Source organism: Oryx dammah, unplaced genomic scaffold (genome assembly GCF_014754425.2).
Source record: "Oryx dammah isolate SB20612 unplaced genomic scaffold, SCBI_Odam_1.1 HiC_scaffold_19, whole genome shotgun sequence".
In the NCBI taxonomy this organism is placed as follows: domain Eukaryota; kingdom Metazoa; phylum Chordata; class Mammalia; order Artiodactyla; family Bovidae; genus Oryx; species Oryx dammah.
The window spans coordinates 16,819,489-16,835,484 of NW_024070203.1; the positions used below are offsets into that span (position 1 = coordinate 16,819,489).

General features: G+C 54.1%; 1 protein-coding gene across 1 annotated transcript in view; it reads left to right on the forward strand.

Annotated features, from left to right (window-relative positions):
* COL22A1 (collagen type XXII alpha 1 chain) overlaps positions 1 to 15,996 on the forward strand; it is a 203,161-nt gene that overhangs the window by 29,707 nt on the left and 157,458 nt on the right. The window contains exons 4-9 of the mRNA XM_040261747.1: positions 2,466 to 2,577; positions 4,790 to 4,913; positions 9,023 to 9,298; positions 11,016 to 11,096; positions 12,268 to 12,384; positions 14,870 to 14,914. Coding sequence (XP_040117681.1) covers positions 2,466 to 2,577; positions 4,790 to 4,913; positions 9,023 to 9,298; positions 11,016 to 11,096; positions 12,268 to 12,384; positions 14,870 to 14,914 — 755 coding nt within the window. The remainder of the gene's footprint in view (positions 1 to 2,465; positions 2,578 to 4,789; positions 4,914 to 9,022; positions 9,299 to 11,015; positions 11,097 to 12,267; positions 12,385 to 14,869; positions 14,915 to 15,996) is intronic.

Consider the following 15,996-nt stretch of genomic DNA (forward strand, 5'->3'; position numbering starts at 1 on the left):
AGGTCTGGTGACCTTTGCACATCCAGTTTCCTTGGATGCCCTTCCCTCCTCCTCTCCCCACATGTCATTTGTTCTTTAAATTCAGGCCAGGCCTTGCCTCCTCTTGGGAGCCTTCCTTGAAGTCTCCTCAGCTGGGCCAAGCAGATACTCCATGTGCTCCTATACAAGCCCAGACATCTCCCTTCTTCCCATCTACCCGCTATACGGACACTGCTCACCTCTGTGCTCATTTCTCTGTGGACAGTAGACTTCAGGCAGTGGGAGGCATGTTGGGAATTTTGTCCTATTGACTACTGAAATCTGAGCAGCCAATGGGGCATTGTAAGACGTAGAAAGCCCTGAGTGGTTTAGTGAATTCCTTTCTTCTCGCCTTCCCTCTTTCCACAAGTGGAGCCTCAGTTAAGAACAACAGCAGATTCCATCCTTTTTCAGGGATGGAAGCATGAATCAGATCAGGCCCCACCCCCCCAGTTGCTCAGCTTCCTCCTCGGACACAGACACTGTGTGCTCCTCGGCCAGACCCACTAAAGACCTGGAAGTGACTCTCATGCCCAGGGCGTCCAGCGGAGCTCGGTCCCTCGCAGACCTTTGAAGGACTCTGGGCGGTGGTCACGGTGTCCCTGATGCCATTTGCTTCAGCTGAGTCTACGACTTCAGGGAGGTGCCCCCTCTCACTTTCTGCATTAAACAATTGCCTCTTTATCGCTCGGTGCATCACATTCGAGTCTGCTTACCTCAGAACATTTTTCATTTTCCTTCCCAGCCCTTTATTTATTGCAGGCAATTCATCTTTCTCTCTGTGCCCTTTGCTGCCACCTCATTAATTGCTTGTTGTTGAGTTTTGTGGTGTTTAAGTCTTTGTTTTTATTCATGGAAACCAGTGAAAGTGGAATTAGGCAGTAGAGCATATGTTTGCTTTTTGAAGTCTTTTTGTTGTTGTTGTTCTCTCACAAATAACTACTACAGGGAAACCAAACTGAAGGTGGTTTCCAGGAAGAGGGATGGTGCTGTGAGGGGAAGGAGCAGGACTCTTTCCTGTTTAGCCCTGGCACCTTGCTGTGTGGGCATCAGGCATGTGCTTGCTAGATTTTGAACCCACTCTCTTGGGAACCTCTGGGGGCCAGTTCTCCCAGCTTGTTGCCAGTGCTGACATGTGCTTGGCTCAGAGCAGGCTCTCAAAAAATACATATTGAATGAATAAATGAGATCCATGGACAGATGTAGTGGGATAAGAGACTGCAGTCACTGTCAGGGGAAGTAATTAATATGAAAACTATTTCGTGGATCTTTCACTGCATGTCTGGCGCTGTATGATGAGCTCTGTACCATATCATTCAAGCTTCACCACAACCCTGTGAGACACATGCAAAGACAGTCCCCTTTCTACAGATGAAGAAATGGATGCTCAGAGACGTCAGGCACCCTGCCTCAGGTCACGTAGCTAAGACCTCGTGAGCAGGAGGAAATGGAAAAACCCACTCCAGTATTCTCTGGCCTGGAGAGTCCCATGAACAGAGGAGCCTGCCAGGGCTACAGCCCATGGAGTGGCCAAGAGGCAGACACGATGGAGAGACTAACACGTTGACTTGCAGGGTCAGCGCAAGCTGGTCTGGCTCTGCTGCTGCTCAGACTCTCGGTCGGAGGTCAGTGCTTTCTGGCCTTGCAGCTCCTTGTGCAGAGCTGGGAATAGACAGGCTCTTAAGAATACAAGTTGGATGAGTCAGTCATCTCTTAGGACAGAATTTTGTGGTAGAAGATGTTTTAATCACCCTAACGTGAGAGTTCGTTTCCTGTTTCCTGTGGCCGCGCCCCAGGGTGCTGGAGACAGAGGAATCTTCCTGAAGAACCCTGGGTTTTGTGCTGCTGATGCTGAGTGGCACATTAGCCCTGGGGATGCAGAGACGGGTGAGGGCCTCCCTTCACCGGCTGGGAGCACTTCCTTCCCCCCGGGACGCGGTGTCAGGCCGATGCATCCCACTGATGTGTCCGTGCGGGCGTTGTGGCTGGGCTTATCTGAGGACCATATCTGCAGGACTCAAGCCAGCCCCCCATGCTGGTCCAGGCGGTTTTGTAGAGGGTCGTGGGTCAGGATGTGTGGCTGGTGATGCAGAATCCTGAGTAACAACTGACCTGCTGAGTCAGTTTCCTACCCTGCGTTGAATGGCCACCTGGGGTCCTTAGGACAGCCTCAGGTGGCGTGTCAACCTTCTGTCACAACCAAGCACCCAGGCTCCTGCGGGTTATGTTGCTGCTGGGCATCACACAGATACGTGACTGACCTGGATGGCCCCCCTTGTCCCGCCAGCTCCCCTGAACCCAAGATCATGTCTTTCCCATTACTTCCCATGACCAGTGAGCGAGGTCCTCTCTTGGAGCCAAAACAAAGCGAAAGACACCTTTCCATTCCTGTAGTATCACGGACACAGTCGTCTTCTCTCTGATGTGCCTCTCGTCTCTTTGGACAGGTTTTGACCTGATGGACTTGTTCACTGTGAAGACGCTCTTGGGAGAGAGAGAGAACGGGGCGCAGAGCTCCTACGTCCGGATGGGATCCTTCCCCGTGGTGCAGAGGACTGAGTGAGTGCTGGCTTCCTCCCCAGACCTGCCCCGGACGCCTTAGCAAGGGCTGGAAGCAGCCAGTGAGCTTGGTTGCTCGCTAAGCACTGGGTAGGGGTTTAGCCTCCAGAGTGCCTGGTGAGATCACCCAGCGATGAAACGTCCATATCACTGACCCCGGAAATTCCACCTGTTTCTTAACTGATCTGTTTCCAGTGATGTTACTGGTTCCCTGGTCCTCCTACACTCACCTCTCCATATGGATTTGGTGTCCATCCTCCATTCACTCATGCATTTTTTTTTTTTTTGGTCTCAAAACGGGACAGTAACCTGTTCAAAATCTCATAGTCCTAGGAAGCAGAAGTTGACCTCAAACTCCAGTCCTCCAACGCCATTCCTTTTACCCTCTCTTGTATATCTGTGTATGTATAAACAGCCAAAGAAAAAGTCTTAGTCTCTTGCTAGATTTACAGGAAGGTAGTGACAGAGGTAGAGATAGGAGCATGCCCTTCAGTTACTGCAGGTTTGGTTCCAGACCACCACAGTGAATTGAATGTCGGAACAAAGCAAGTCACAAATCTTTTGGTCTCCCAGTGTGTATCAAAGTTACGTTTACACCGAACTGTAGTCTGTTAAGTGTGCAACAGCATCATGTCTAACAAAACAATGTACATACCTTAATTAAAAAAGAATGCTGTGTGACAGCGGCAACAATGGACTTGCTTGGTGCAGAGTAGCCACCAGTCTTCCGTTTTAAAAAAACACAGGATCTTCAAAGCTAAAGCAGTAGCTAAACACAGTATCTTTGTAAAGCTAAAGCAAAACCAGGCATGCCTGTGTATAAACAGAGGTAGATACAGTTATGAATGCATAGATACAGCATATATACACGGGCTTCCCAGGTGGCTCAATGGGTAAAGAGTCCACCTGGCGGTGCAGGAGATGCGAGAGACGTGGGTTCAGTCCCTGGGTCGGGAAGACCCCCTGGAGAAGGAGATGGCAGTGCACTCCAGTACTCTTGCCTGGAGAATCCCATGGATGGAGGAGCCTGGCAGGCTGAAGTCCATGTTACACATACGTGTGTGTTGAGATGTAAGTGCGTTTAGAAACTCCATAGCAGAGTAGGCTTCACTGATGCAATAAGGTGAAAAAGGAAGTGAAGGGCAGCGTCCGTCCGAGGCTCCCAAGCCCTTGTCTGTGCAGACCCTCCCGTGGGCAGTGACCTGGGTGGCCCTGACTCCGGGGGAGCCCCAGGGAAGTGATGGGCGCTGCTCCCAGTGCCAGGGTGTGATCCAGGGTGAAACCCAAGCTCAGAGAACGTCTCTGAGCAGCAGGGCCGACTCGCGGCTCAGATCCGAGACCCGAGAATCACAGAGGGAGGACCAGTCTTTGCTCGCAGCTCCTACAGCCAAACCAAGGGTCCCTGAGGGTCCACGAGTCTGAGAACCAGGAAGCCAGACGCCCCCTCATTTCCCATCCTGGCTGTTGGACCAGACAGCCTCCACCTGCTCCAGTGCAGAAGGCAGTGCCTCTGAGCAGGGTGTGCAGGGCAACAGCTGATAGTTATGAGGGGCACTCTGGAGACCAGCCAGTCTCTGGCGGGGAGCCTCTACTGGGCCACTGAGCTCCAGGAGTTTTGCCCCGATTGCCCAGCTGCCCTCAGCTAGGATAGGAGCGGCACTGCTCTGCATGCCCCTGACTCTAGTGGGGAGCCACGCTCCCTTGGGATGCTGTCGGCAAAGGGCAGTGTGCCTGCCTTGTAGGGCTGTCTGGGCTGGAGCTGATGGGGTTGAAGGACTTCCCCAGATGAAAGCTGGCCCCCATGCTCTGTAGGGGATGGAAGGTGTCCTGTGATGTGGGGCAGCAACCAGGCAGGATAAGACACCCCGTGCGGCCTTGCTGGGGGCAGCAGGCAGGGAGAGGTGAGGGCTGGCACAGTCGGCTGCATCTGACCCCAGGGTAGGAGGCAGGGTAGCATCTCTCATTGATTTTGGAGAGATGGAAGCAGGTGAGCCCTGGAGGGGAGCAGGTAGATTTGAAGGGGCCAAGGCAGGGCTCAGAAAGAGTTGTGTGGAGGCACTGCTGGAAGGAAAAAGCAGTGAAGGCAGGGGAGGAGGTGGACTTTAGAAATCCACAAGGTCAGCGTGGCAAGACTCAGTGACCCTGGGGTGCGTGGGCTTCCTTTGCAGCCTCTGCCCTCAGCCTGGTGGTGTCTGTCTCTGTCTCCCTCCAGGGACGTGTTCCCGCAAGGCTTGCCCGATGAGTACGCCTTTGTCACCACCTTCCGGCTCAGGAAATCGTCCCGGAGAGAAGACTGGTATATCTGGCAGGTCATCGACCAGTACGGCATCCCGCAGGTGCGAGCCGCTCGCCGTGTCCCAGTGCGGGCTTCTGTCTCCTCCTCGTGGGCAGGGCAGCACCCGCTGTGTTTTCTCCACGGGTCCCTGTCTTGGGCCCTGAAAATGGAGAGTCCAGCGTATCCAGGCCCAGGGCACCTGCAGGGACTGGGAGGCCCCTGGGGGACCAGGAGTCCCCCGGGGGGACCGCAGCCTCATTTCTCCCTGATGGCCAAGCGCCCAGCACCCTGCTGGGCTGGAGGCCTAGCTGCTGCCTCAGGGACCCTCAGTCCAGCCGGGGAGCTGGCGGCCAGCACCGCTGTCCTAATGCACGTGTTCCATTAGCAGTGTGTTCATGATGCGGTGGAAGAAACCTGCTCAGAGTTGGCATGACTGGGGCTCAGACCTTGTGTCTGGTCCTTTCTTGGTGTGGGCTCAGGGCCACGCTGGCTTTCCGAGTCCTGATGTTCTTCGTCGGGACACAGAGCACCTCCCGTCAGTGGTTGGTGGAGGCATCGTACAGAGTGATGTCTGTAAAGCATCTAAGACGCTGCCTGATGCGTAATAGGGTTTTTATGGTCGTCCTTGGTTTGACCTTGAATGGAGCGCTGTAGCCTGTCTTTGCCCACATCGGGTGCATTCTGGTTCTCATCCCTGTGAAGCTGGGACAGTCCAGTGGCAGCAGGAGCCAAGTGAGGGCCTGCCTCTCTCCAGACCCAGACCGTCAGCACGATGCGTTCATCTGAGATGCACTTCCCAAACCCCTTGTTCTCAGAGCTCATGGACCAACCATGTCTATCATTCACCCTTGTCCCCTCTTGACGACATATGAGCTGTATCAACACATGACCCATCTTCATCTGGGAGTCACTGATGTATTTTCATTTGGGGTTGAAACAAAACAAAAGCATGCTCAAGCCACAGGACCACAGCAGCCATTCTCACGGGCTGCTCGTTGAGAGGGGACTTGCTTCGTGGTGGTGAGTTCCCTTCCCGAGGTTGAAGCTGAGCCCTGACCCCGAGCACACGTTGTACCCACACTCACACACAGTAGGAGCCCAGGCTTGTTCCGACTGCTTCAGAGATCCTTCTTCAGTTCTCATAACCACCCTATGAAAACTGTGAAAGGGGTAGTCGCTCTGTCGTGTCTGACTCTTTGTGACCCCATGGACTGTAGCCCACCAGGCTCCTCTGTCAGTGGGATTGTCCAGGCAAGAATACTGGAGTAGGTTGCTATTTCCTTCTCCAGAGCCTCTTCCTGGCCCAGGGATCAAACCCAGGTCTCCTGCATCACAGGCAGATTCTTTGTCATCTGAGCCACTGGGAACGCCCCATGAATAGGCTCTGCTGTTACCATCGCAGTGAGCTTCAGCGTCTGCCTGGTGTTCGTAGGTTATGATGGGGGGAGGTGGGATTGGAACCCAGGCGGTTGAACTCCAAGTCTGTCTTTTGACCAATGTGCCCCTTTGGCTCCGGTCCCCATCAGCTAGTCCTGTGGAATGACACTGCTACAGCATCCCTGGTCAGACTGGGATGTAGAGCATGGTCAGGCTAGGCTGCCCTGGCCTGATTTCCTGAGTGCGGGAGGCTGGACGGAGGAGGCGAGCGTCTGCTCCGGACGCTGTTTTTGCAGAGAGCAGGCCAGCGCACCGTGACGCCCGTCCACCGTCTGCAGACACGCACATCTCTGGCGCCACGGGGTCCGGTGCTGTGGGCCTGGGTGCCTGCCATGACATTCCTGTGGGTGGGCGCGCACTGCCCCCGCCGTCTGGGTCCTCTTCCTTCGTGGCGTTTGCAGGGCTGTGTGCTCCCTCTGCCATTTCCACCCCCTCCTCTTCTTCTGCCAGAATGCGCCCCGGGCTGGGATCCTGCAGAGCCGTGCGCAGTCAGAACCTGCCTTTCGGAGAGGCACCTGGCAGTCCCGTTCTGTCGAACCAGCCTCAGGGTTGACCCTTCCCTGGAAACGCCATGATGGCCACCCCAAGCATGCCCTGGGGAATCCTGGCCGGACCCAGGAAAAGTGGGCAGAAACCAAGCAGCAGATGAGCTCTGAGCAGTGTTGCAAATAGCCTCCCTGTGTGTTCTTGGACCTGTAGACGTGTAACCGGACCTAGCTATGTTTACCTCTGTGACCCCATGTAGGATTACAGCCTCCCTTGACCACTGGCATGTCATTGGGAGAAACTGAGGGGTGCTCACTCATTCCAGGTCTGATAAAGGGCCAGGAAGGAGACTGGCCCTGGAGCAGGGGTGGAGGGGGGCATATTAAGAGATGAGGCTCCTGACCGGGTGGGCGGCCAGTGCAGGGACCTGATACCAGGTTCTGGGAGGTGGGCAGGCCTGGAACAAGGAGCCTGGGAAACCGTTGTCCTCTTGGCGAGGGATGAGGCTGACTTAGACCAAGTGATCATGGGGAACTGGGGAGAAATCGGATTCCCGGTATGTATTTTGAAAATAGAATCAGCAGGGTTTGCTGATGGATCCGACCCATGGGTTGTCTTCCTGAGGCCTCCTGGCTCAGATTGGTAGACACAGGACTTGGGCCTGACAGGCCTTCCTGTGCTCTGTATCATGCTGGAAGAAATGGAAACATTGGAGAAAAACTCGTGGCCTCATGCAGCTCCCCAGGTCCTCAGGGGTTCAGGGCTCAAACAGGTGAAGCCAACTGCAAGAAGTAGCAGACTAGGTTTAATCACAAGTATTAGATTATATGTACGCAAAGTTTCAGGAGGAGGGCATGGCAACACACTCGAGTATTCTTGCCTGGAGAATCCCCATGGACAGAGGAACCTGGCGGGCTACAGTCCATGGAGTTGCAAAGAGTTGGACACAACTGAGCGACTAAGCACAGCACATGAGAAGTTTCAGGTTATTAGGGGTTCCTAGTTTTATTTCTCACTATAATTATAACATACCACCAGACAGTGCAAAAAATAATAAATCTTAGGTCCCCCTTGGCTAGACTGAGCCCACGTGGAGCCCAGACAGGGAAACCAGAACACCTGGGTGGTGTCCTGAACACTGGCTGATCTGCAGAGCAGTGGGCTCCTTCCTTTAACCTCAGAGGTCCCATTCATTCATTCCCTTTCTGTTAAGTGCTACTGTGTGGCGTGTGTTGGTTGTCCTAGCTACTGGGGTTAAAGAAATGAGCGACAGAGACAGAGTGCCTGCTTAAAAAGATGGGGTGGGGCAGGCAAGAAACAGATGGACCAAATAAGTGAATGAGATACTTTCATATACTGACCCAAAGTGCTATGAAAAAATAAATCAACACGCCTGAGGATGTGAGAGCAAATGACCAGGCTAGAATCCAGTTATGTGTGTGTCTCAGAGAAGGCTGCACTGCAGTGATGTCTTTGAACTCGCTTGATTTATTATAGCTGATATGTGGAACAGCGCTTGACTTATAACAAGTACTGTAAATGTTTTACATATCTGTAAATTCATTTAATCCCTGTAACAGCTCTATGAAGTCAGCACTATCATTGGTGCTATTTTACAAATGAAGAAATAGCACAGAGAGGTTAAATAAGCTGCCTGAGGTCACGCAGCTTAAAAGTGATTTGCCAGTTTGGGTGCAGGAAGAAAGTAAAAGTTTCCTCCAGAGTTTTCCAGGCATTTTGCAAAAGGCAAAATGGGGGTAACCCAGTGAACAAGATGGGCAAGTTCCCTATATTCTGCTGGGGCTTCATTTTTATCCTCAAGGTGAGAGAGAGAGCAGGTTAGTGGCAGGTTAGTGGACGGATCACAGACTGGCACCTGGCATCTGGAAACACTCTTGTTCTCTGGGCTTTTAAAAGATGCTGAAACCACTCGCGGCTTCTGGTAGGTCTCACAACTCAAGCCCCATCCACACTTGCAGGTTGACAAATGTGCTCTTACCGGCATAGCCCTTCTGGGCATTTGAGAGTTTGACCCCTGGATTAACGTGTGAGCTCAAGTCTTCTGGTACAAGGTTGGGAACAGTGTACAGGGTAGCAGTCAGCCACTGCATCGCAGTGAAGGGGCCCCCGAGGCTGACCGGCTGGGGAGGGTTGCGGCCAGGGCCTGACTCTGCGGCCTCTCCTCCCTGCTGTCCTCTCCGCCTCGGGCCCAGGCAGCTCACAGGCCCCCGGTGCCCTCCTCCGCAGGTGTCCATCCGGCTGGACGGCGAGAACAAGGCCGTGGAGTACAGTGCCGTGGGCGCCATGAAGGACGCCGTCAGGGTGGTCTTCCGGGGCCCCCGGGTCCACGACCTCTTCGACCGGGACTGGCACAAGGTGGCCCTGAGCGTGCAGGCCCAGCACGCCTCCCTGTACGTCGACTGCGTGCTGGTGCAGACGCTGCCCCTCGAGGAGCGGGAGAACATCGACATCCAGGGCAAGACGGCGATCGGCAAGCGCCTCTACGACAGCGTGCCCGTGGACGTGAGTTCCGGGGTCACGGGGTCACCTCAGGGGCGGGGCGTCAGGAGCCGGGTGCCCCCACGCCTGCCTGTATCACTCGGGCCGTCTTAGGAGGGAGGGCCCCGGCTCAGAACACTGCCAGGTCCCGTCCTTCACTCGTTCGGCGACCTAGCCACTTACCCATTTAGCGTGTATACCGGGCACCTCCGGTGTGCCGGGCACTGTGCTCTGCGCTGGGGATGTGGCTCGTGCATCGCCACATCACACTCACACTCGTCAAGCAGAGTCACGTCCGACTCTGGTGTGACCCCATGGACTGTGGCCCACCCGGCTCCTCTGTCCATGGGGTTCTCCAGACAAGAATGGTGGAGTGGGTTGCCGTGCCCTCCTCCAGGGGATCTTCCCGACCCAGGGATCAAACCCACATCTTCTGTGTCCCCTGCGTTGCAGGCAGATTCTTTACTGCTGAGCCACATCTCCGTATACGTGTAGGCAAAATCGATGGGTAGGTAGATATATAGTTTCCTTTACATTTAAATAGACTCTTTTCCCTTCTCTGATTGTTGGAAATTAGGAAAATATAGGCAAGTATGTGGGAAATAAGTAAAAAGCGTCCTCATTCCACTATCCCGGGATGTTCACCGGGAATGATTCAGTCGCTGGAAAGAGCTGTCCTTCCATCTTTATTCCATCATCCTTCTTTCTTTGTTTTTCCTCCTCCTTTTCTCTCTTTTCCTTTTTCCTTTAATGTATTTTCTCCTCTAGAGGTACATTCCGACACCTACACACACACCTACACACCTACACACACACACACACCTACACACACACACACACACACACACACCATCTTCAAGCTAAAGTCACTCTATCCTCCTGACCGGAAGTGTCCCCCGCTTGCCAAGGTGTAAACGAATCATGATCTGGGATAGCTAGCTCTTCCCAAAGCCATCTCTTTTCTTCCCCCATGTATTTGCATTTCTGTGATCGAATGTAGTGTTGTTGGATGCGTGCTGGATATTTTGAAATGTATGTACAACATAGTCACATACTGCTTTTTTCCTCTCAAAATTATGTATCTAACCTTTTATTCCTTTTAGCTGCTTCATAATACTGTATTTTCGTGTACATGTTGCTTATTTGTTCTCCTGTTGGTGGGTATTTAGGTTGCCTTGGTGTTTTACCATCATAACCAACAGGTCTTGGGTTTTGAATATGCTGGTATCTCTTCAGATGTGCTTTCTTGGAGAAAATGGGGTAATAGAGCCCCTTTATATTAAGGGCACAGTGGGATTGAAGACAGTGATAGAAGCAGATTTGTGATATGAAAAAAGTTCAGTTAAGACACCCTGTGGAGCTGCTGAAGAGTCGAAAAGGGGAACACGCTGAAGCTTTGGAGACCGTTGGTGACCACGTCACAGCCTGGCCTATAGTGAGCACAGAGGCAGTGAGCAGGGAGAGGAGGGGAGTGTGAAGGCCTGGCTCACAGAAAGCAGGAGACCCTGCTCCTAGCCTGTGCTCACTTGCTCCTTGCACGCGGGGCTTGCACTTTTGGAAGGATGGGATGTCGGTAGATGACAGTTTGGCTCCCTCTGACATTCAGCTCAGAGTCAGACCACCACACAGGACCCCAAGGAGAAAGTGGGCTGGATCCCTGAGTGGGGCCTGCCTGATACCAGGGGGGAGCCTGGGTTCTGAGCCCCCCAAACTCATCCTCTGACCTCACTTCCCCTCCCAGTTTGACCTCCAGCGGGTCGTGATTTACTGTGACTCCCGGCATGCGGAACTGGAGACCTGCTGTGACATCCCCTCGGGTCCGGTGAGCAGAGACTCTTCCCGGGGGGTGGGGGGACAGGCCCTGACTTCCTCTCCGTGACCCCCTGGGGAGGCGGTGTCCAGGGTCTGGGAGCAGAATCAGGACACCTGCCATCAGAGTGCGGCCTGGGAGGGAGCCCGGTGGTCATCACCAGGGGCTCTGGTTCCAGGTCGGGTGGGGCCTGGGTTGGGGGAGCAGGTCCCTCTGGCCTCAGTCAGCTGCCCCGGGGGCCCAGCTCTGGGTGGTGAGGGGCAGAGGCTGGCCGCGTGTCCCTAGGAGAGAAGGGCCTTGGTGCTGCCAGTGCTCAGGGCTCATCAGCAGGACTGGGGAGGCAGCTCCGGGTTGGGAACAGCAGGCCGGACCAGACTGCCTGCTGTGCCTGGATCCTCTGTGCGGTTCTGCCTATCCTGGGCCCTCCCCACCTCCACCTCCGCCTCCTCCCAGGTGCCTCCTCTCCACTCTCTTTGCCGAGGACCCATCCTGAGGATGCTTCGGTAGTCCTGCCTTGTGGGGCTAAAGGCTAAAATCCCCATTCTGTGCTTGGCCGGCCCAGGTCCTGAGTACAGTGAGCACCCGGTCAGCGTGTCCTGTCTCAGGACGACCGTCGGGCACAGGCACCCAGAGGCGGTCATTGTCAGAGGTGGGGCTGCAGGGTCAGATGAGCCCGGCGGTTGAGAGAGGAGAGGGAGGGAAGGGAGGAGGACAGATTAAATTAGGAGAGAGCAAAGGGAGACAACGAGCGAGGCAGTGGAGGGGAGGGGAAGGAGGAAAGAAGGGAGGGAAGGGAAGAAATAAGTCATTATCCAGCATTTGGCTGGCTCCTGGTTTCCAGACTCTGAGCTCGATACTTCAGTTCAGTCCCACTAAACCCTTCTCACCGCATTATGATGGAAGTGCCCTTGTCCCCATTTTGCGGAGGTTAACACTGAGGCTCAGAGGTGTTAAGCAGTTCCCATAGGCTGCTGAGAGGGGCCGAGCGAGACCCGTTGGCTCATCTGACTCCATGCCCATCTGACTCCGAGGTCTCGGGGTGCCAGGACCTACAGTCAGATAATTGCCTGTCCTGCTCAGGCTCCGGCCTCCTCAGGATTCCAAGCTCGCCTTTGCCTGGACAGGGAAGCACTCCAGGGTGCTGGACAAGAAGCCAGGTTCTGACCACATTGCTTCCTCCTAGTGTCAGGTGACTGTGCTGACGGAACCCTCCCCACCGCCCCAGCCGCCTCCCACCTCCGGCAGTGAGCAGATCGGGTTTTTGAAGACCATCAACTGCTCCTGCCCACCTGGAGAAAAGGTACACAGTCCACCCTCAGCCGCAGGCCTGGGGCCCCAGAGCTCAGTGGGCCCAGAGCTCACAGAACTAGTGGTGGAGCTGGGAATTTCCCATCATGCATGTGGGCTGTCAGGGCAGGATGACCCTGGGCTGGCTCCAGGTGACTCTTGGGTCTGGGAACCATCCTCTCTCCTGGGACTTCCTCCAGATCTCTGTGGGCCTTGGGAGGGGAGCCCCTCAGACCCCACTGGGATGAACATTTTCCTGAAGTTAATGATGTCTTCCCAAAGTTTCTCTGCCTCCTGGTGTCCTCTTCACTCCTGTGCAACTAAACAGCCAGATTTGATTTGAGAATAAGTGTCAGCAGGGCAGCGGCAGAGAGTTCAGGTGGCTCTGTGGTATCCATCCTCATCTCTCTGTGCTCTGTTGGCCATGCTGTGTAATCTAAATGTATATAGGAATAGAGTTTAGCGCCTCTTGTTTTAAAATCCAGTGCGTTTCTGACTAGCACCACCACCTCCTGTTTGTCTGGATGAAATGTCTCCTTGGATGCCTGGGGCCTTCATCTGTTGTTTTTCTGTAGACCAGCGGCCTTCTTAATAAGAAAAAAATTTCCACTGTCGGAGCAGAACAAATAACACCAGGATGACAAATTGGAGTTGGTCTTCACGAGGCTCTGCTTTAGGCTCTGCCCAGGCTCTGCCCTGGGTGGCCCCAGGGCCCTCCATCTCCAGTGTTCGGCATAGCCATCGCTCTGTCTACCCCTCCCAGCTCAGGACTGGCACGCGGCAGGTGCCCCCCGACTTTACAGGGGTCTTGGGAGACAGGCCAGCATACAAAGTGGTGATTGAGGTTACTTGGAATAAACACACTTTAAGAATTTCCCAACAGATGTGTTTCATTAAGCCTGCCCATCATGGCAGCCTCTCCTCCCTACCACCTTCCCTCTCCTCTGTTCTCCCTCACTCTCCTTTCTTCTTTCCTCCCAGAGTGCCCCTCAGGAGCTCTCAGTCAGGTGGGGTGGTCAGACCATGGCCCTACCTGCTGGGAGACCTCGAGGAGCCACCCCAGTCTTGCTGCGAGCTGAAGCTTTCTTGGGGAGTCAGTGAAGTGGGGCGCCTTTGGCCTGGTGCTGGGTTCTGATTGGGAGAAGCCAGGGAGGGAGTCAGAGTGGGTGCCCCCAGGGTGCCGGGCAGGGCTCTTCCTCCTCTACGGCGCCCTGGGCATGCTCAGGGCTTCAGGCCACGGACAACATGCTGATCATATTCTCACCCATCAATGTCATAACAAAAGCAACCATCCAAACCCAAATCCTTTGGAGTCTTTGTTTTCCATTAAAAACCCCAAATGAGGAGGGTAACTGCAGCAATGTGAGGTTTGGTGCACCAGCATGCAGACTGTGCCAGGGAGGACAGCCAGTGGGGCTCTGCCCAGGTCAGGGTTTCCCTGGAGCCCTGCCATGGCCGGGACCCCTGAGGGGAAGTCTGGAGTCAAGCAAGCTTCCTTCCTCTCTTAGCACCCACCTTCCCTGCCCCCAGCTCACAGACACCCGCTGGATGGCCACTGACCTCCTTGGCTCGGCCTCTGGATACCCTGCCCCAGCTGTTTCTGCTCTGTGCGGCCCCTCAGCTCCCAGCTGCCCTTCTTGCCTCATTGCACTCCACATTCCCCTCCCAGTCTCCAGGCAGGAGCGTCCTGTCCCGTGGAGGGGGCAAGATCCTCCTTGACTTCTGCAGTTGCATGTGAAGGTTCTTCTGCCTAGAACACCTTTTCCCCCTCCAGCCTTTTTATCTGGCTAATGCCTGCTCTTCTTTCAAGACATCCTCAGAAAATCCTTTTCTTATAATATTATTGCCTGATTTTCCTCCTTCCTTCCTCCTGTCCTCCCCTTCCCTGCACCTCCCTTCCCCTCCTTTCGGCTCCATCCCTCCTTGTATCCTTCCCTCCATTATTCACATCCATCCCTTCAGTAATTATCTGTTCAGCACCTGCTATTTGCATGACATTATGACCCTTTTCTCTCCCTCTTCTTCCACCTACCGTGGCAGTTATCACCCTGGATGAAGACTGTCTGCTTGTCTCTACTTCCATAAGCTCGTAAATTCCAGATGGCAAAGAATGAATCGTTTCATGTGTGTATTTTCAGCCACTGTATTAAATAATGATTGAGTTGATGGGAAGGTGGGATCCAGGCAGGGTATGAAGCGATGGATGGAATGGATTATTGGGTGATGCTCCCCAGAGTTTGAGGCTGGCATCTGTCGACTGATGGATGATCTCTCCACCAGTAGCTGTATTTGGAGGCCAGGTCCCAGCTCCCCGTGCAGATTGGCAGTTTGGTATCAGGAGCTCTCAGCTACCGTGAACTCTGTCCAGCTTACTGATCAGCATGTGGCTTACTAAGAGACTGGCTTACGAGCCTGTGCCAGGGATCGCCCAGCAGTGAAGAGAGAAGGGGGAAATTAAGACAGAGCCTTACTTGTTTCTTTTGTCTTTCTTCCTTTAGGGTGAGAAGGGCTTCGATGGCCCCGTGGGACTCCCCGGCCCAAAGGTCAGTACTGGAGCTGCAGATGAGTCCTTTGAGCCCGAGGAGCTTTTGATTTGCTCTCTTTGAAAGAAAGAAAGAAAAAAAGTAACCAAAACAGTGGTGTGTTAGTTTACTGTCCTGTGGGGGTTTTCTTCTGAGCTTGTTGAGATGGAAGAACAGAGCAAGTGCCATGAAGTTCAGAACCTTTGAGTCTCTTCACAGCTCAGAAGGCTCATTTCTCAGCTTGACAGTGGGAGCTAGAAGGAGGTGGAACTCACACGCCCAGGCTCAGCTCCTGTTTGTTCCAGCAGCCTCAGTTCTCTGTGGTCAGCTAACCTTTCATCCATCCTTTCAGGCCTCTATATTCCAGAAACTTTGGGGGTTGGGCTTTAAATAGTCTGTTTAGCACCTGTGATCTGTTTGTTTAAATTGGTTGGAATTATTTTTGTGCTCGTTTTCCAAGCTCACCAATTGCTCAAAGCCAGGTGTCTCCCCGGGGGCGCCCCCTTCCTCATTCAGGGACCATCCTCTTCTCTCTCCACCACTGCCCAGGTTTACAGCATTTATGGGGCAGGACGGGGCTGTCATCTCCCATCATGGTTTTGGTCTCAGAAAGCTGAGACCTGGAAAGATGTGGATTGCCCCTGGGGGTGGGTCATACAGTGGCTGAGGGCAGAGGTCAATGTGGCCCAGTGACCATCACCTGGTCTGGTGTCAGAAAGAGGGGCTGAGTGTAAGCGTGGAGACACAGGGGTGCCTCCCTTCCCTCCTCCCTACCTCACTCTCCCCCTCCCCCTTTTGTTCCCTCTCCCCCTCCCTCACCTGCATGGATGATGTTCAAATTTAGTGAACCACCGTGGAGCGCCTGCTAAGGTCCCTTTTCCCTTCTTCCTCCCTCTGTGTATCTCCGTCACCTCCCCTCCTCTCACCCTGCTCCCCTCTGCCCCCAGTCTGCTAGAATGGAGAGGACACACACAGACACACTTGGGCATGCACACACACACACAGACACAGACACACATGGGCATGCACACACACACACACACACGGGCGTGCACTCACACACACAGACACACATGGGCATGCACTCACACACACAACACACG